The sequence below is a fragment of the Solanum tuberosum genome, unplaced genomic scaffold, assembly GCF_000226075.1.
Source record: "Solanum tuberosum cultivar DM 1-3 516 R44 unplaced genomic scaffold, SolTub_3.0 scf00433, whole genome shotgun sequence".
NCBI classification, from domain to species: domain Eukaryota; kingdom Viridiplantae; phylum Streptophyta; class Magnoliopsida; order Solanales; family Solanaceae; genus Solanum; species Solanum tuberosum.
Genome location: NW_006239356.1, coordinates 318,298 through 339,335, shown reverse-complemented (window position 1 = coordinate 339,335; position 21,038 = coordinate 318,298). Strand labels below are relative to the sequence as shown.

Here is a 21,038-nt window from a genome sequence, read left to right as displayed (position 1 = left end):
GAACATAGCTAGAAACTAAGCAGCTTCATCCTTCACTTCTCTTTCTGGTTGTCCATGAAAGTTAATAGTCGGTGATGGTACGTTTGGTTCAGCCAACGGAAGCAGATTTAACAACTTCAGAGCATAGAAGTGAAATATATGAAGAACACATTTCAGTTATTATACTTTTATCCTTCTTAGCAGAGATACTTCTGCAACAGGAACACCAATGAGGAAAAAGAAAGAATCAGAATAATAAATCAATAGAAACTAGACGCGATAATTGACCAAGTAAAACTAGGCAAATCAAACTAGAAACACAAATTACACCAAGCTAATTTAAACTGTGGTCACCTGAAGTTTATAGCTCCATTGAGGTATACGTTTTGGTTTAAGCTTATCGATTGAAACTCACATTTTTCCTTACTTGTACTGTTTGTTTCAGTTGGTTGAACATAGTAGTACTTGGAACTTGCAAAATCTCTCAAAAGATGAAATGAGATACAGAAATTAAGCTAAAAAGAGATCATTGAGCTTTTGTATCAAGAAGGTATTTATGTATAATGGGTGCTTTAGTGTGTTTTCTTTTCTGTAATTGGAATATATCTCAAAGTATAAGTTCTACAATAAAAAAATGTGAATGAAGTATGCAACAGATGAAAGTCTCTCCCTCCTTGAAAGTAATCTGTACTTACTCAACTTTCATTTCTTTCCTGGGATGGATCTTGTTTCTCCAAATTCCGTTTGATGGACGCCTTAATAGGTCCTTGTACATCAGATCCATATATGTGACCCATCTTTGTTCTTTTGGTTTCCAAATACTTCCTGTTTTCATCTGTGAACGGTGTCAAAACTGGTACCCGTCCAACGACTGCTAAACCATAACCCTTTAAACCCGTAAATTTTGCTGGATTGTTAGTCATTAGGCGCATGGTACGAACTCCTATATCCCTTAACATCTGTTGCAATCAATGAAATCTTATTCTTCCACTAATTAATAGTTAGTTACTCTAGTAGTAGAAAATAAGCACATGATCACACTAACCTGCGCGCCAATGCCATACTCACGAGCATCTGCAGCAAAGCCGAGCTCTAGATTGGCTTCAACAGTATCATGTCCCTCATCTTGCAAATTATAGGCCTGAAGCTTGTGGCCTAAGCCAATGCCTCGTCCTTCGTGGCCTCTGAGATAGATAACCAAACCCCTACCAGCTTCCTCAATCAGCTGCATTGCCAAATCCAGCTGATTACCACAATCACATCGTCGTGATCCAAAAATATCCCCTGTCAAACACTCTGAATGTACCCTTACCAACACATCTTGACCATTTCCAATATCACCCTGTTGAAGGCTTTGAAGTTTAAAGGAATTCCAGATGATAAAATTCACTAAACACTAATAGTTTATACTATCAAAGGAGAAATCTCTGACCTTTACGACAGCTATATGCTCTGTACCATCAAGCTTTGAACGGTAACAGTAAGCCTCGAATAATCCCCATCTAGTTGGTAAACGAGATACTGCAGTTCTTTCGACAAGCTTCTCCCTCTTTCTCCTATATCTGCAAGCAGTAAAACATGACATACAAATAAGAAACCTGGCCGTTGTTGCTTTCTCAAGCTTCAGTACAAATTGAAGGCTGCAATACGAAAAATATGTTAATGATTCACCTTACTAAATCAGTTATTGATACAATCGGAATCTTGTGGTCCAAGGCCAAATTTTTCAAAATGAGCATAGAGGCTATAGAACCATCATTTTTATCAACTATAGTTGAAAGAACAGAAACTGGTTGCAAGCCAGCTGATGTTACTAAATCAACCGAAGCCTCAGTATGACCAAATCTTCTTAAGACTCCACCATTCCGATACTTGAGAGGAAAAACATGGCCTGGCCTTATGAAATCTTCAGGAGTAGAAGTAGGAGAGGACAATGCCAGGACAGTTTTAGCCCTATCTGAAGCCGATACACCAGTAGATGTGCCCTTCTTAGCATCCTTTGCATAATTAAACATGGTACTTCAGTAAGCAAACATGATCACTAATACACAACAGCTTGTAAAATTGTTATATATATGGATGGTATACTTCAGCCTATCCAGTATTACATGGTGAATAATTAATACATAGCAAATTATGGTATTAGCAATACAAGAGTCATTAATACACGGAAAAAGCATGGTTGAAGACATAACTACCTAAATACACCAAATGAAAACCGTGCATAAGAAGTAATCCCAACATAACTAATCTCACTATTACTAATACACCTTATTCAGTGACTTCTAAGTACATTACAACACTTCTTGTCTATGAAAGGAAGAGAAGAATAATACTATCATATTACCACTGTGATTGTGAAGGATGGAGCAGAAGAGTCATTTTCTTTTTCAGGTGACATCAAAGGAAGATTGAGCCGCTCAAGATCCTCTTCCTTCATGCCCACAGAAATAATGCCTGAACCATGTCTCACCATAAATGCAATTGCCTCAGCACTAATAAATGATGCTGCCATGACAAGGTTTCCTTCCACTTCCCCACTTTCATCATCTACAACAATGACAAACTGACACATTTTCACAATCATAAGTTCTACCAAAATGAAAATCTACTAGTACTATATAGCTTGTAATACGAGTCATGTTGAATTGTGTGACCGTCTCATTAAACTTTAAGTTGTCAGCGAGTACATGTCTTCAACATATAGTCTCACACAAATTTATTTAAAGAATTATGTTTTCAGGTATCATAAGTGACACATTTATTTAAAAATTATTTTTTGAGGTACCATGAATGAAATACTATTAAAAGAAGAGAAAAAAATATATATTTTAGAAACAAATGCAAACCATGATAGATCGGTATGACTTCATCTTATATCCAACCGAATTGTCCTGTCCGATTAGTCAAAAATCATGTTGTACTTCATTTTATTTGAAAATCAATGTTCGATTGTGAAAATTAAAAATTCAAACTTGAAAGTTGTATTTTGAACTTGAAAAAGTTGGTTTTCAAATACGAACCTCTACTAAGTCACAATAATTAACGTACAAAATATTTAAAAGACATATAAACAAAACACAGTTAGAAAAAGCAATCTTGTTTGACGTTTAAAATCCAAACAGTGCCACAGAAATCGAGACAGAGTGAGAGTATTACAAGAAAGCACCAACCTTTCCTTGAGACAATGCATTAAGTGCCTCTCCAATTGAAGAATAGCCTTTAGTGGGACAATCAGGATCACCCTCTGTTTCACTCACAAAGAAATCAATAGTTTGAGGGGTTATTTCAGCACTCAATGTTTCAAATAAAGATCCATTCTCAAATGGAGTCTCAGCAACCCTACATGTCCAAGTATTCAAATTGGGAGAAGATAGTCTTTTTCTATAGTGTCCAATTCCAACAATATTATTATGTGAATTGCCAAAAGATTGATGATGAACATTTGAGCTAATAAAGATTCTTGGAGCTAATAGCTGATTAAACAACACACAATCCATAGATAAAATGCTGATTCAATTGTACTTTTATTTAGTGGCACATAGAAAAAATGTAGTAGGAAGTAATTTTCATTTGGAATTTTGCAAGTGAAGAAATTAAGAGTACCTCTAGTTTTATTATCGTCTTATCCAATAAAATGCTAAGCCAAAAAAAATGATTTTGAACGTGGGTGGACTTAGGACTCTTATCCAGTTGGAATGGACCCTTAGACCCCATACATAGGAAGTTGCTGATAAGTGTCATAATAGACCTCATTCTGACCGCGGACGACTAATTTAACAAGATGGTCTGCAATCGTATAGTGATCTTCTTAAAAACAGTGTTATACTTTGACATTAGCAAGTTTCTTCAGATGCTAAATCTCGTCAATAATCATGTTTAGTTTTTAATTATAGCACTTATTTTCATTGATCATTTGAACAAGATATAACGAATCCACTTCAATGGTAAAGTCTCTATATTTCAAAAGTATGCATCTACTCAAACCACATTTAGCTGCTTATTTATCTTAAGCTGCAAAGGTCAACTCATTATAATAGATACTTTTTCAACCAACTGAGTCGAACTAGTAGATTGATTTCCAAATCTCAAAAATATATAGGTGGTGTTCCAATAATCTTTTACTCATCGCATTCCCAAGCTTTCCGTATTCGACACAATAATTGCTTTTGAAATCCTTGATGTCAAGCAAAAATCAAATGCTTGAACATGAACTACATGTAGCCTAAATGCTCATGAGATAAAAGGTGTTTATACACAATATGAACATAGAGCGCGTAGTTTTCCCTAAAAGAAAATGGATAGTGATGTTGTTGGCTAGCGCAAAGGCCTCATAGCTTCTTTTAATGATTATGAGATTGAGAATTCGAGCCTCTTTCATCTCTAATGTGTTTGTCTTATTTTCCTTTGAAATCCACAATGATAGACATGAAAAGGTAAACAATTATAAGTAACACGTTGAACATATACTCCCTCAATAACACAATGATTATAACTATTTTCCCATTATCAGGAAACAATATCATTAATCATAGAAATAAAAAATCAAAGAGTGCTTGTTTTTCTTTTTATATGTATAGGACCATTATTAGATTGGTTTACAAACCTTATTGTGATAAAATGATCATATCAAATGGTAAGATAATAATGTCTATCGTTTGCAGACAACTCCACGTCCATAAATTCCGCTATTGCAATTCAAACTTGGAAGCCCTAAGTTCATCGGAGCCTTAAAAATGTCGGATTGTTCTTCATTTGCTTGAAATCTAGCTACGGAACAATCAGCATTGAAGAGTCCTGAAGCTGCAAATTTTCTGTCACCTCCCATTATTGGCATCAAAACTCCCATTTTAACTTTGCTCACGTAGTCTTTCTTATAAGTTTGGCCTAAAACACCATTCACTTCATCACTCAAAGATACAAACTTGAACCCAAGTTCAAGATGAGCAAAGCAATCATCACTCGTTATCCCATAGTTATGTACTCGTGATTCATGCTCTGTAATAGGCACAATCTTGGCTGTGATTGTCAATACATTTTCTACATCAATGACAACCTCGTTAGTATTGCTGATTCTTGTAATTGAGGTCTTACGTACAGTTTCAGATTTCCAACTCGCGCCTTCACTTTCAGGAAGAAATATTGGTTCATCGTTGAAATGAAGGGCTAGACGCTCAATGGAATCATCCCATGTTGATGTTTTTAGTGCAGCAACTGAGATTTTGTGAGTTCCATAAAGGATACCAATGGATTGTACCCAAGTAAAGTCTCTCTTCATGTTCTCGTTTCTCCTTCCGATGAAGTGTGCATTTATGTGGAATTCAGGGTCTGAAACTAGGCAAAAATCTTTGTCCTTCTTGCCATGGAAGTAAAAGGTAATTCCATCTCCACCGATGAATCGTGGATCTTGGCAAACTGCTCCAGGCTGGTCACATTCTACATCCCAAATAAAAAGAATAAGGGAAATAAATAGAGAAATTATTGCAAGAAAATTAGTAGTTATACTTACTACAAACGGGTTTGCAAGAGACACAATCGACTTGACAACTCTCGGGGCAAGAGGTAGGGCATGCATGCTGGTTAGCATAACAACTAGGGTAGTACTTGTTCTTGCACTTGACCATCTTAGGTGTGGGTGGTTTAGGAGTCGGTGTTGGATAAGCTGGAGGAGGTGGAGATGAGGATGGCACTGAAGGTGGTGGAGTTGATTCCTTAGGAGGAGATGACGGAGGAGTTTCCTCCTTGGGTGGAGATGACGGTGGAGTTTCATCCTTGGGTGGAGATGACGGTGGAGTTTCTTCTTTAGGAGGAGATGGTGGTGGAGTTTCATCCTTGGGTGGAGATGGAGGTGGAGTTTCTTCTTTAGGAGGAGATGGTGGTGGAGTTTCATCCTTGGGTGGAGATGGAGGTGGAGTTTCTTCTTTAGGAGGAGATGGTGGTGGAGTTTCATCCTTGGGTGGAGATGGAGGTGGAGTTTCTTCTTTAGGAGGAGATGGTGGTGGAGTTTCATCCTTGGGTGGAGATGGAGGTGGAGTTTCTTCTTTAGGAGGAGATGGTGGTGGAGTTTCATCCTTGGGTGGAGGAGATGGAGGTGGAGTTTCTTCTTTAGGAGGAGATGGTGGTGGAGTTTCATCCTTGGGTGGAGATGGAGGTGGAGTTTCTTCCTTAGGAGGAGATGGAGGTGGAGTTTCTTCTTTAGGAGGAGATGGTGGTGGAGTTTCTTCCTTGGGTGGAGATGGAGGTGGAGTTTCTTCCTTAGGAGGAGATGGAGGTGGAGTTTCTTCTTTAGGAGGAGATGGTGGTGGAGTTTCTTCCTTGGGTGGAGATGGAGGTGGAGTTTCTTCCTTAGGAGGAGATGGAGGTGGAGTTTCTTCTTTAGGAGGAGATGGCGGTGGAGTTTCTTCCTTAGGAGGAGAAGGCGAGTGGAGTTTCTTCCTTAGGAGGAGATGGAGGTGGAGTTTCTTCTTTAGGAGGAGATGGTGGTGGAGTTTCTTCCTTGGGTGGAGATGGAGGTGGAGTTTCTTCCTTAGGAGGAGATGGAGGTGGAGTTTCTTCTTTAGGAGGAGATGGTGGTGGAGTTTCTTCCTTGGGTGGAGATGGAGGTGGAGTTTCTTCCTTAGGAGGAGATGGAGGTGGAGTTTCTTCTTTAGGAGGAGATGGTGGTGGAGTTTCTTCCTTGGGTGGAGATGGAGGTGGAGTTTCCTCCTTGGGTGGTGGAGTTTCTTCCTTAGGAGGAGATGGCGATGGTGGAGTTTGTTCCTCGGGAGGAGATGGTGGGACTGAGCCATCAACACAAATAGGCTTGCAAGAACGACATTCGGTTATGCAGCCATTTGGACAGAATTTGGGACAGACATGAGGAAGATTTTTACATTGCTTAATCTCATCATCTGAGCAATGAGAATGGCTTGGATGATCAGCTATTCCCGGGGGAGTTGCCTCTGCCAATGCTATAAACATTAGCATGACAATCCCCAAACCCACAACAATGTGGGTTCTCAATCTAGCCATTTCACTATCTTTATATCAATTGCTTGAATGTGTCAAGCTCTTCTTTTCTAATTGTTCAACTACTTGTGTTGAATGAGTACTGATGAAATTTCCATTACTACATCCCCCATTTTATACTAGTTATTTGGGGGGATAATTATTACTTAACTAGGTTCCTTTGGAAGGTGCCTTTCACATGCTTCTTTTCCCAAATAGAAGGTTAGTAAAGTAAACTCAATATTGTCTATGTTATGTTGCTGCTTCATAAAATGAATAAAGATATGGTATCACTTGGCCATAAAGCTAGTACACTACACTTACAGAATTCTAATTATTTGTATGTGTACCTTTCCTTGAACATTGGAGTAGCTTCAAACTAATTAATTAATTAAAAGGAAGACTCAAAATGAAGAAATAAAGGTCCTCTGCATGCCAGGAGAAATCATTTTCTAAAAAAATTGTATGAAAAAATGTCAAACGTACCGTACAAATCTTGTGAGGAAAGGAATTGGTAATGTGGGTTATAGCTTGGATACATTTTTACTCAAAGCAACACTATTAAATTATCTTGTGAATAAAGGGATTAATTCACATGCGCAAAGGTTTACAACTCTTTTCGTCTATGATTTTTAAGTATAGGATGCATGCATCATACATTATAATAGTAATTCAAACTTACTTACACCTATAAGGTATAATTGTTATAACGTTCCATTTCTCTAATAGTAGCATACGAATGTTAAGTTTCTCCAATAGATATTAAGCTTAGAGTTCACTAAGTTCAGATAAACAAATTATATTTGAACATTCACCAGCAGAAAGTCTGTTGATGGACAAACGTATCAAACGCTTGATCCATGGGATGGAATATACAAGGATATTCAATCAGTTGTGATATTTCATGTGATTAGCTGATTCGCCTTTTATATTGGACATGTAATCCATCATTTTAGTACAAATATTGGAATAAAATAATTTCATGACTGATTAATATCCATAAACAAAGGCGAAATAAAATAATCCACATTTTGTTTTGAAATTATTATCCTTATCTCACCAAGTAAATGAGCCCTTAATTTAAGTTTTCATGGACTCTCATGTCTTCTTTGTCTTGTGATATTTACCCAGCTTTGATCGGCGTTGCTTGAACAAGTGCAGATAAAGTTTGAGCCATAGAAGAGGGTATAACAGAAGCAGAACCTGAAGTTAGAAATGAAAAAATGAAGTATTTTTATGACATGATACATATGCGTGCTCTTTAATTTGGCATTAGTAACATCTATGCCTTCCAACTTTGGATTTGCATAAATAGGCACTTAAACTTGTATAAAGTTGAACAAGCAAATACATGTGTCCTACTTGTATTATGCCACGTAGGATGATTATGTCTACTTGTTCAACTTTATACAAGCTTAAGTGTCTATCTGTGCTCACCTAAAGTTAGAGGACATAAATATCAGCCAAGTTAAAAAGCTCATTTATGTCTATAACAAAACAACATTCTATTTATATGCAAGTAGGATCTCTCTCTCAAGGGCGGATTTAGTACCAAAATTACTATACACGTGAACCCATGGTATTACTGTCAAACTATGTATTTAGTGTACATGCTTTCACATAATTAATCTAATATTATCTGTTGACACTCGTGCTACAAAAAAGGCAGAATGATGCACTTAGTTGAATGTTGTGTTAATACCCAAAGGAATTCCCACTTAATACTCTCTTTTTTCTCCTTTCTTAGTAGTGCGTCCATGTTCTAGAAATCCTAGATTTGTCTCTGCTCGCCTCTCTGGGCATTTTCCAAAGCAAGCCCGCGTCATTCATATGAATGACGCACACCAATATCAGCTAGAAACGCTGATCTACTTGCTACATTTACAGGACAATGCAAGTTGCATTTCTATATTTTAAAGTTTTAGACAGAATAAGTGCCTTATCTGATCTAAGAAACAAAGCTATATACAGAATGAGCCCCGAAATTCGTCTAAAGAAATGGAGAGAGTTGATGCAAAAGTAAAGCTGAAGGAGGTCGTCGTTATGGTGGCAAAAGCCAAAGTTATCTATCGTCATTAAAAATTGTTCGCGTATTAAAGTTCCAGCAGAAATTACTCTTTCTTTCAGGATTTCGAAACGTACCTTGACAAAGTTATAATAACTGAAAGGAAGAGTATCTGCATACAGGTTTCTCGTTTTAATGAACGGAAGTGCCTGGTACATAAGCCATACTGCATAGAAATGAAGTCGAAGATTTTCAGATTTTACACATACGGGACAAAGAGACCACAAAAAGAAATGGATGAAATAAAATACTATGAATATGATAAAATTAGTGTTAACAAAATTGTTAACTTACTTTCACCAGGTCCGACTCCAACGGGATACAGTAAAATGAAAGCAGTGTACCTAATAGGCAAAAAGATATTCAAAACCAAAAAAATTCCGAGTAATATACTCTCTCCTGAGTAACTAGAGGCATTATTTTCTGCAAGAGAATTCGAACCTGAGGTATGTGATCAAGTATGGTGGACTCCCAATGCAACTCAAAGCATAGTGTGAGTATCTGATCACCTGCATTGAGTAGCAAAACAGGATCATATAATTGTTTAAAGTTTATCATCATGCAAGATCAACGGAAGACGATCAAAAGGATGAAGTATAGACCAAAACATGGAAAAGTTGTTGCAACTCAAACAGAACATAACTAGTAAATATTTGGGCCTGAGATTAGGTTCGTAAAGCTTAGAATCACATTCTGAGTTCGTGTTTCTGTCAATGTTTCACGTTATAGTATAAGCTACTTTAGGATAGCTTTTGCCTAAAGGTGAGCTTTTGGCATTTCAATTTCAGTATACTTTTCCCTAAAAGTACCGCTTATACGTTACTGTGCACTAAAACTTTGCAAATTAATAAGGATAGAGTGGATACGGTTAGCTTTGAATCAATAATGTTTTTGTAACCAATTGGATATTACGAAACACATTAAACCACTAAGTCACCAAACCGGTACTCTATAACTTGTAGGATAGCTTTAGGAGTGAAGACTACAGCTAAAAACAACGAGCCGTTATTATCAGACGTGAAAAATGTTATAGCATTATTAAGTGTCTGGTCTAATGGGAATAGAACTTATGCAGACATGTCGAACCTTTTTAGACTGTTAAAAGACACCACAGGAATAGGAAAAAAGAGATCGGAATTTTCAGTTTTAAGTATTTTGTGGAAGTAGAAACAAAGTCATTTAACTTCCTTGCAGATGCACTGAGTTTCTAATTAGGACAATTTATATGTTTTTCATATTAGAGTAACTTATGGAAAAGGACTTGAAGATGATGGGAGTGACAGGTTTTAATTATCATCAGTTGGTTACTTTTGAGGCATTCACATTAGTTCGTTGTTGCTACTTCTTTAATGTATGTATTATTTTTCTCAAACTGCTTGGAAATGCTTTATCTAAAACCGAGGTTCTATTAGAAACAATATCTCTATCTCTACGAGGTAGGGGTAAGGTCTGCATGCATACAGTGCACTCTACCCTCCCTAAACCTCACTTGTGGGATTACACTGGGTATGTTGTTGGTTACTTCTGAGGAAAAAACAGATTTCTTGTGAAACAAAGTTGACCACTTTGTTGGATTAAGGAGATAAGCATATGAAGACGACATAGGATAATTAGTAGTACAGAGGAGAACAGAATCTTCCTGCCAAGATACAAATGGTAGAAATGATTCTGAGCATTGCCTAGAAGGAAATTCACTCGTGGTTGAGCAAAACCTATGACGTAAATTCCACATGTATCATCTTTCGGTCATGTGGCATATGCAGCGGATCAATTAAATGCAGAACTTCTCAACAATCTTACTCGCTTCAGTAACTGAATAGATGTTTTTCAATTTCAAAATAGCCTCTCAGCTAAAAAGTAAAATATCAGACAGAAAACTGAACAAAGAAAATACCTCTACACATTATAGCAAACTGTCAATCTACCTTTCTCGGCCTATGGGATAAGATTAAGTGTAGTTTCTGTTCTTATACGTATAGGAAACTATTGTTACCGAACATGTGTATGAGTAAATATAACCACTTACTGTATTTGTACAATAATATGAATCAGACAACTCACACTGTGGCCAACCTCAGTCCTGTTTTACCGTTTCTTTCCCCAACTACTGTCAATTTGGAGAAGTTAAAAAGATGCAATATCTTCAATAAATCAGGTCACATGCATTTATCTAACGGAAGGATTAACAAGCGAATTGAACAGGTTGTCTCACAAGAACATAGAACAATAAGGGAAAAACAATAAGTCAGGTCACACACATTTATCTCCAAGTACATACATTTCTCGCCTTTTTCCTTCTCATCACTACTACAAGGTTAGACTGACCTCAGATCTGCCTTGTTAGCAAGTACAATGCACAACTACAGAGTTAGTTCCACAATAGCTTGTCTAGGGGAACAAATGACGAAAGGTACCTCACTTCAAAGTCTAACTCATGATTTTTCTAATCATCATTTTTTTTCTTTGTTTTCTACTCAACCACCAATTTTCTTGGGTAAGAATTAATATGTGCATTGAGAATCGTTTCGTATAGCAAAAAATTTGGTTAAAATCTTTGCCCCATTTCATATATATCTCCCAACTGTAAATAAACGTGGTCCCGTAATACTTTAATCAATCATAATTAAATACACTCCTTATAGTCCCCTCCATGTGCTCACTTACATCAAAAGTTCATCCAGCACAATTGATTTCTTCCATTTCCAGCCATTCCTTTCAATGGGAATAAGTTCTAAAGTTATTGCAAGTAAGTTCCACAAAGATAACGGTTTACAGTTCTAAACACACGAATCAACTAAATTAAGAAGAGGGGGAGAAGGCAGGGAAAAAAGAAAATGAGAGTAACATGTAAGAAAGGCAAAGAGATGAAGAAAATTAACTCACCTCACTTAAGCTCCAAGCGGAAAACGTTATGAACACTGAAGGCGATTCCTGGAGCTACAAGAAGCATCTTTGTGTTCACTACTAAATACTAATGCTAACACAAAACAGAAATTAGCAAAAAGAAAGACTTCATTGCATTATTAAGTTCCATAAATCTTGTTATTGTCACCAATAATTAGCCCCACGACGATACTATGTAAAAACAGCAAGTACTCTATGTTGCTCGGACTCTTCAAAAATGTCACCAAGTACGAGTCAGATCCTCCAAAAGCAGTGCATTTTTGAGTATCCGACATGGGTGCAACAACGTTTTCATGGAGTCAGAGCAACATAGCATATCATATTCGAGTAGCTAATGCATAAAAGTAAGTGTGATTTGATAAGAAAGATACAAAACCTCAACAATTTGACGAACAATTGCTAGCAAAAAATGAGTTCGTCCACTCCATTGCATCAGAGGAAGCACTACCCCAGTAGGAACAATCCCTTCGTAGCCCAAAAAAGAAAGGAATTAGAACATGAGCTAGCTAGCTAGGGGCGGAGCCAAACTCAGTAACTTTGATTCAAACTTTAAATTTCTACATTGAATATGTACAAATTATTATTTTTGAAGACAATAACTAAAAAAACAATTAGTATTCCGAATTCATAAACTTCAAATTTTGGCTCCGCCTCTAGCTACCTATTGTCAAATGTAACCAATTAAAAATACTTTACCAATAGCTCCATGTATAACTTCCAAGAATGCACAACATTGCAGCAAACCTTTACCATAAAGATCACAAATTTACTCAAACATAAAAAATGAGAGATTTTTTTCTTTTTCTTAATGAGATTGAGATTAATTAAGGAAATAAATAAATAAATTGGAACTCACAAATTAGTTCACCAGCAGAAGCATAAACCCCAGTGACTGAGTTGGTGGAAATAAAATTGCTCAAAATTCTAAAAAGGGCTAATGTCCTACATTTTCATGTCATCCATCACATATAATATTGGAACATTATGAATATAATTTTTTTTTAAATTGTGAAAGGGAAGAGAAATTTACCATCCAAGAAACTGAAGAAAATTGTAAGAGAAGAGATAAAGAGTTTGCAATTTAGCCATTAGAGATAATTTGGTAATCCTATGGCATGTACCAAATTTGGTCCTCAATTTTAGCTTCAATACCAACCAATAGTACAACAAGAGGGCCCACAAAAATATCTTGATATCGAAATAATAAATAATTTTTATTCAGCATAAATTTATATTTTTCATATTATAATATTACATGAGTTATGCCTTAAAAAGGGCACATCAACAAGTTATGTAGTCTATTTTCTATAGAACTTTGGTAAAGGCAAAAGTTAAATTCAAAATTATAACATAACTTAGTTCCTACAAAACTTGTGTCGGTAGAAGCAAAACTTCAGTTTCAAAACGTATAAGTTACGTCGTAAAAGACGTAACTGAATTCCGACAAATTTTATGTTGAGTAAGACAAAAGTTCTTTATAACTATGCCTAGCAAGATTAGGTCAGAGAAATACTACATAACTTATGTCGCATAACTTAATTTCTATCCAACTTATGCCCAACAATGCAAAGTTTCTCTAAACTTATGCCTAATAAAATTAGGTCGTGGATATGGACGCTTTGATCCATAAATTTTAAGTAAATGAACGACATAGATAAAAAAAAATTAAAAAATCATTATATTTGAAGACAAAATATAAAGATCATTTGAAATTTCAATATATACTATTTATACACTTTATTTTTACTAAAATTTCTAAAAAAATAAAATTATTATTTATTGTACATTGTGCTGAGCTGTTATGTAATGTACAAAATTTCAAACTTAACTATACTAGTGGGAGTAGCATGACATGGAAATTGACCCGAGGCAACATAGATGGAGTTGCCACCACTTCTTTTTCGTTTGGTATCTTGCGTTGGAGTCCGACTAAATTTGGATTGCGCTGGAAAATTTATGGAGAGAGGGAGGTAAACTATCCCTAACAAAGGTAACTTTGTACTAAAGGAGACTCGAATTCGATATCTAATTTGATTAAGAATGACAAAGTACTTATCATTCCACCAAATCCTTGTTTGTTGGTTGCCATCACTTGTTCTTTGTTGGATGTGCTTAATTTCTTTACCATTTGGAATGTTCATTTGTTACATATGACAATACTACATCTTTACTATTATTGTGCCACCAGGACACTTGCTCCCAAGTTGTACAAATGTTAAATTCTACTATCATTATCATAATAAGTTCATAACTTTTAGCAATAAAGGTAATGGGTTTTTGGCTCTAAATGTTGTAGTGATGTAGATTGAGATTATCTTTCTTTTTTACATAAATCTACCGCTATGCCTAGGGGTAGATCAGTTGTCCCACACTTGCAATACCCCATTAGCATTAGCTCTTTCTGAAAAGGAGGTGATTCAGCTGCACTTCTTAGTACAACTATTTGTTACGACTTTATTTCAGTCTCTAGTCTTGTCTTTGGCATCCGCCTTCTTGCAGTTAAGATAACAACTTCGGACATGATCAACTCCTATAATGTAAGAGACGATGTGTACAAGGCTCTGAAACAAATTCATCACACTTGTCTGGGCTAGTCTCTCTCCCAAAATTTATATTCATTTGACACGTGTTATTTCCAAAAAAAAATGCCTTGATCAAGAAGACTAATGTACTCAGATTTCAGTGAGAGGATCATATCTCGATAGTGAATTAAATTTGTCTTTGGTGTTTTAGTGTTTGATTTAGTATTCGATTTCCAAACAATAATAATTAAAGATTTTATTAGTGGTTATTTACCTATTAAGAGCAAAAATCACTATTAATCGACTATAATAAAATTCACTTAACGAACGATAAAAGTAGAATGTCAATCGCATTTCCACCCAACACCTCATGAAAGATTTGATTACTTAGGTTACATTATCAAAAGTCTATTCTTGCACAAATATTCACATTCTATCTCTAATTGTATAAGGATATATATATATAAAAGATTATATTTTAAAATGTTAATTAAAATTTATGTAATTTAAATTTTAAAAGTTAAACCTATTACATAAATTAAGATGAAAGGGATATGCATATAGTCATAGAACCACTTACCACTTCTAGAAAATCAACAAGAAGCTAATTGAATTCTTCCTACACATTATTCAATTCTATCCACTCATATCTTTTGTCCCCTTATTATTTTTTATTGCTTTTGGTGAGTAACATCTAAATATCACTAACCACTCATGCTTATCACTTTAATGAAAAGTTGATATAACACCCTTTTTTAACCTTTTTCTCCATCGACTAAATAATCAATATTAACATGTTTTGTATAGTTAAATGGTGTCACATAAAATGAAACGGAGAAAATAATAATTTATTCATCACATTATTGGGTGGGAGGGATAGTACATAACTTTATCATTGTGACAAATTGTACCATTTATAATGAATGATGAATACTATATTTGTGTGATAAAGAAAATAGCTACGTGTTTATGTGGGAACTAAACTATTCCTCTTTGGATTATTGGTATAAAAAAAATCATAGTCTAATACACAAAGGTGATTGGAGAACATTTTCTATCTTTTTAATCATCCAATCATGGGCTCCCGTTTTGCCGTATCAAAATGAAAGTTGTGCTAATGCTAATAGTAGTGGATTACAGAGTTAAAATCACCACTAACTCTAATTGCATCCTAATCAGATCCCCAGTCTTTGGAACCTGCGGCGGAGCTAGTATGTTGATTACAAATTTGGTATAATTCAGCAATTTTGATAAATAGAAGCGAAATCAAAATTTGATAACTATGAATTTGAAATTTAGTTTTTTTACGTTGTAGAGTTTTAAACTAATAATTTATATATATTCAATGAGTTTCTTAAGCCAAATACAAAATTTAAACTACGTTATTAAATTCAAATAAATATGTAACGTATACACTAGATAAAAGATTTGCCGGATAGTGAAAGTATTTCACATTGAAACGGACTTAAAAGACAAGAAATCAAATCAAAGCATCATCAAATGGCTACAATAACAGACTTAATTCCAAAGCACTACTACTAATCCTCTTAAGAGAGGCCTAGCACCTTCTAATCATGGGATTTTTTTCTTATTTTTTTCACCACTACTAATAGTAATATACAAGTTAGAACTTAATATTTTTCTTGTAAAACCTAAAACCAACTATAACAATTTTGTTTTTGTTTTTTTTTCCAAATAAATGAACCTCCTATTAACCCGTCTTTTTCCCTCCTCAATTTAATCATCTGATATCTGAAGTTTGTTGTCTCGTCTAATTCAGAGTCACATTCCTATCGAAAGCTACTCCAATCAAAATCTTTCCAAAGTGAGTCTAGGGAATAATCCCATAGGGGTGAAATAGACCCCATAATTGGTTTATTCATTTTTTCTTCATTTTCTTCTAATAATTCAATATCTTTCCAAATTTCATCCATAGAGTAAACTTTCATACTTTTTCCATGTTGTTCTTGATCACTAGATTTCTTTTCTCCTTCAACTTGCAAGAGCTTGATTCCACCCGTATCGTAGAAGTTTCTTTCATTTTCTTCGTGAGTGATAGAAGAAGAAGAAGATGATGAAGATGGAGAAATAGAAGACTTTTTCCTCTGTTCTTGAGCTTTCTTCCTCATATGGGTTCTCCAGTAATTCTTAATTTCGTTATCAGTACGCCCTGGTATTTTTCGGGCAATTCTTGACCATCTAATATAAAAAAAAAAGAAGTAACATCATATATATGGAATTAAAGAGAAAAAATCATCAAAAAGTCCAACCTGAAGTATAACAAAGAAAATAAATAATCTTCGTGTTTGTTGTTGAATATAACAAAATTTCAACTTAAAAGTATAACTATCGCGCTTGTTGCTAACGGGGATCCCTATTCCAAAATCAAGGAAATTGTAACTAATAATCAAAAGTAAAATGATAAATTAGAAAGAAACAAAAAATCAAGTCTAAAGTATAGTTTGAGACGTGTAATCCACCTAAGGATATTAAAATATATTGCATAAACCACGCTAGAGCTCCTCCATGGAAAAATACAAAGAATTCAATGTTAATCTTCATCTCTTGGCACACGTGACGGATCATACTTTCTTGCCTTAGACCACTATCGAGGCTATGAGTTTTCATAGGGCAGATGATCCTTACCCGTGAAGACGATTTGCTAATATAACAATAAAAAGTACAAATAAATTGCCAGTAGATTAAAATTAAAAAGTTAGTATTTTGAAATACCTATTTCCCCATTTGGAGTGAAGTTCAAGAACAAGACGTTCTTCTTGAGGAGTCATCTTTCCATGTTTGAGATCAGGATTCAAATAATTAACCCAACGTAACCTACAACTCTTACCTGTTCTTTTCAACCCTAAACATATATAAACATAAATACATCACAAACAACTATATATATAAAAAATTAAAATAAGTAAAATTAAAAGTAATTAAAGAAGAGATTAGAAACTTAACTGTTATTTGGGATAAAAGAGAAGACTATTTTTTGTACTAATATTATACATATATACTATGATGTATTTTTTTTTTTATAATTTGTCTCCCGCCAATCACCTTAGTTTCAAACCTGAAACTTTAGCAAGAAAATCCCATCGTCGATCTCCAAATAATTTAACATAAAATAAAAGCTGCACATCTTCTTCTTCTGTCCATGGACCTCTTCTCATTATTTCTTCTTGCACCATTTTTTTTTTCTTAGCTACTACTAATAATATTTTCTCTTTTTTATGTGTGGTTCATATTAAGGCTTACTTTGATATTTATACTACGAATAATTGCCATCATGGGGAGTTTTTTTAAAAAAAAATTCTTGTGGGGTAGGGAGAATTAACCAAGAAACGCAAAAGAGGCGAATTCAGATTTTAAAATTTATCAGATTTTTTGCACTAATCTTAAACTAATTAGAAAATGATCAAGAATGTCTTTAAGGTTTAAAACTATGTGAAAATGAATAAAAATATTTTTTATTAATAGTTTGATCTAAAAGTGCTCATGTTATTATAATTTTGGTTTAAAAATCCATCTATAGTTATACTTTTTATTCAAAAATATCTCTATAGTTACTTATTTAGGACAAATTTTAAAATTCAACGGGTGAGGATGGAGCCAATAATTAACCAAGAAAGGTAAAAGAGGTGAATTTAGAATTTAAAATTTATTGTGGAATCTGAAATAATTTTAAATTAATTAATAATAATAGAGTTTAAAATCTAAATATTATGAGTTTCATTTTTTAATTTATAAGGGTTCAAAATCAATTAATCTTTACTAAATTAGTGGGTTTTCTTAAAATTTTCGCACAATATTATAATAAAAGAAGCTTTATAGCTTTAATCATATAAATATTTGCTTGGACTACCTTTTATATATCTTTAAATGTATCATCTAATTAATATTCTATTAATCAAAATAATATATGATTTATTTTTCGGCGAAAAAACTAATACTTTTTAAAATAAATTCAGTTTTGTTAAAACAATTAATATTTGAGATCGAGGAGAGTTCCTAGGCTATTTTTTTTAATGTATTAAATTAGTGGGTTTTCTTAAAATTTTCGCACAATATTATAATAAAAGAAGCTTTATAGCTTTAATCATATAAATATTTGCTTGGACTACCTTTTATATATCTTTAAATGTATCATCTAATTAATATTCTATTAATCAAAATAATATATGATTTATTTTTCGGCGAAAAAACTAATACTTTTTAAAATAAATTCAGTTTTGTTAAAACAATTAATATTTGAGATCGAGGAGAGTTCCTAGGCTATTTTTTTTAATGTATTTATTATTATTATTATTATTAATAATAATAATAATAATTTAAAAAATAAATAAATTGTGAGTCTAATATAACCAAACAAGTGGCTCAATTGTTGGAGGGAGTAATGTTGCATATGATGAAAGCCACTAACAGGAAAGACCAATATTGGTGATCATAAATGAAGATAAGACGGTCATATGTGGATGTAACTTTCATAAAATATTTGCTCTCCATTTTATATTTAATTTTTCACCGCTAAATAATAATTATTTTCTATTCAATTTTTTTTAATTGAAAAATATGATTATTTTATAAATATCGAAAAATTCTCGCTTCACATGCAACAATTTCATGTATACAGAAGAAGAAAACTATAACGAAAACATAATAACTAATAAGAGAATTCAGTGTACAGCCTAAAAGCAAGACTATGTACCACGGCAAAATAGTACAAATGATGATAGATATAAAAAACTAGAACAAGTTAACGGCTAGTATAATTACAAACACTAACAAGTCTTAAGTCTTAACACACGAAATCAAGGTAACACTCCACTATCTACTAATATTCTATCTTGATATGCGATATTCACGCCCTCTTAGCTAAGGTTATGTCCTCGATAATATGAAGTTCCGTCATATCTTGTCTCATCACCTCTCCCTAATGTTTTTCTGGCCTACCTCTACCTCTCCCTTTTACATCCAACCTGATCACACCTCCTCACTGAGGTGTTTTCGCATCTCCACTTTACTTATCCAAATTAAGCCATTACAATCTCGCTTTTGTCATCTTGTCTACCTCAGAGGCCACTCCTATCTTATTCTGAATAGCCTCATTCCTAATCTTAACTCCCTTAGTATGTCAACGCTATCTCAACATTATCATTTTCGCAATATGCATCTTTTGAACATGTGAGTTCTTAATTGGTCAGCACTTTGCTCCGTTCAACAATGTCGGTATAACCACCACTCTATAGAATTTACGTTTAAGTTTTTTGTGTTTACCACTTTATCAAATAAGACTCCAGAGGCAAGCCTCCACTTTATTCACACTACATTAATATAATGTGTGATATCATCGTCGATATCTTCACTTCCTATAGACCCGAGGTACTTGAAATTATCTTTCTTGGCGATAGCTAGGTAGTGTGTCAAGCCTCACTTCCACGCCTTCATCATGCATGACATCACTAAATTTATACTCCAAACACTCTATTTTGATCCTTCTCAATCTAAACCCCTTATCCTTCAGAGTTTGTCTTCACACTTTTGGCATATCATTAACTCCATTGTATATTTCTTCAATCAATACGATACCATCTACAAATAATATACACTAATGCACCTCATCTTAAGTACACCGCATCACTTCACTCATCACTAGAACAAATATTGTTTAATAACTCAATTACTTTTTAAAAAAAATATTTTTAATGAAAAATATTATCCTTTGTGTCTAACATAACACACCCTTGGTGTTTATCTTTTCTCAAATTGATAAATACCATCGGATAAAAACTAGACCTGCTTCGTCATTAATTTACTATGTTATGAGCTCTTGCTGGTTTAATGTCCCTTGACTTCAGCTAAGGCCATTTAGTTACTTAAATGATGAATAGGATCTATAAAAATACCCTTGTTTCCTCACTCATATTTATTTAATAGGGAAAAAGAACAAATATATCCCCGAATTATCATAAATGGTATATATGCAGATATTATCCGTCATACTTTTGAGACATTGGTGTTCCTGCCGTCCAAAAAGTAGAGCATATATACCCTTTACACTAATAGACATACACGTGTCATAATTTTATCCACCGCCCCGACATTTATTAAATATCGGATTAACGGATAAGATTGTGCCACGTGTCCTTATTTAGTCTTCCGTTAGAGTGAAGGGCATATATGCTCTAATTTTTGGACTGCAGGGGCACCAATGTCCCAAAAGTATGACGGATGGTATCTACATACCATTTATGATAGTTTGAGGATATATTTTTCCTTTTTCCCTATTTAATATGATAACAAATCAATTTTCCAGTAAAAAATATTATACATTGTAATTCCTATCACTCATCCATGTATTACTAATTTTTAAATTACAGATGATAAATTAATATTTTTACATAATCAATCTGGACATAATTTACTTTCGAATCAAACAATTTGATAATCACATAATTTTTTAGTTATGCAAATATCATGTCATATATACTCTAAGTTACAATTCTTTTTGAAAAAATTATATCCATTCAAACCTGACCAGATAAAATGAAATCAAAGGAGTAATAATTTCAAGAAGG

General features: G+C 34.0%; 4 protein-coding genes across 5 annotated transcripts; all 4 read right to left on the bottom strand.

Moving 5' to 3' along the window:
- Positions 1–518: 518 nt before the first annotated feature.
- On the bottom strand, positions 519–3,557 carry LOC102586687 (monofunctional riboflavin biosynthesis protein RIBA 3, chloroplastic). Of its 2 annotated transcripts, none has more exons than XM_006363308.2 (6): positions 3,153–3,557; positions 2,327–2,545; positions 1,651–1,976; positions 1,412–1,541; positions 1,025–1,321; positions 519–938 (listed from the first exon to the last, which is right to left on the bottom strand). In XM_006363308.2, exons 1-6 carry the CDS (start codon positions 3,477–3,479, stop codon positions 675–677), a joined length of 1,563 nt encoding a protein of 520 aa, XP_006363370.1. In that variant the 5' UTR covers positions 3,480–3,557; the 3' UTR covers positions 519–674. The 2 variants fall into 2 exon arrangements, with proteins under 2 accessions (XP_006363370.1, XP_015158896.1); XM_015303410.1 differs by having other exon boundaries at positions 520–938; positions 2,327–2,529; positions 3,153–3,241.
- A 997-nt stretch (positions 3,558–4,554) lies between these two features.
- On the bottom strand, positions 4,555–7,350 carry LOC102594637 (putative NPIP-like protein). Its single transcript, XM_015303407.1, has 2 exons — positions 5,489–7,350; positions 4,555–5,415 (listed from the first exon to the last, which is right to left on the bottom strand). The coding sequence occupies exons 1-2, from the start codon at positions 6,765–6,767 to the stop codon at positions 4,631–4,633; spliced, it is 2,064 nt and encodes a 687-aa protein (XP_015158893.1). The 5' UTR covers positions 6,768–7,350; the 3' UTR covers positions 4,555–4,630.
- Positions 7,351–7,839: 489 nt separating this feature from the next.
- LOC102586361 (very-long-chain (3R)-3-hydroxyacyl-CoA dehydratase 2) lies at positions 7,840–13,147 on the bottom strand. The gene is made up of 9 exons (XM_006363307.2): positions 12,966–13,147; positions 12,792–12,877; positions 12,632–12,679; positions 12,312–12,400; positions 11,915–11,968; positions 9,473–9,540; positions 9,326–9,375; positions 9,109–9,197; positions 7,840–8,169 (listed from the first exon to the last, which is right to left on the bottom strand). The coding sequence occupies exons 1-9, from the start codon at positions 13,022–13,024 to the stop codon at positions 8,065–8,067; spliced, it is 648 nt and encodes a 215-aa protein (XP_006363369.1). The 5' UTR covers positions 13,025–13,147; the 3' UTR covers positions 7,840–8,064.
- A 2,744-nt stretch (positions 13,148–15,891) lies between these two features.
- LOC102586025 (transcription factor MYB48) lies at positions 15,892–17,717 on the bottom strand. The gene is made up of 3 exons (XM_006363306.2): positions 17,534–17,717; positions 17,191–17,320; positions 15,892–16,656 (listed from the first exon to the last, which is right to left on the bottom strand). Exons 1-3 carry the CDS (start codon positions 17,649–17,651, stop codon positions 16,248–16,250), a joined length of 657 nt encoding a protein of 218 aa, XP_006363368.1. The 5' UTR covers positions 17,652–17,717; the 3' UTR covers positions 15,892–16,247.
- Positions 17,718–21,038: the final 3,321 nt, after the last annotated feature.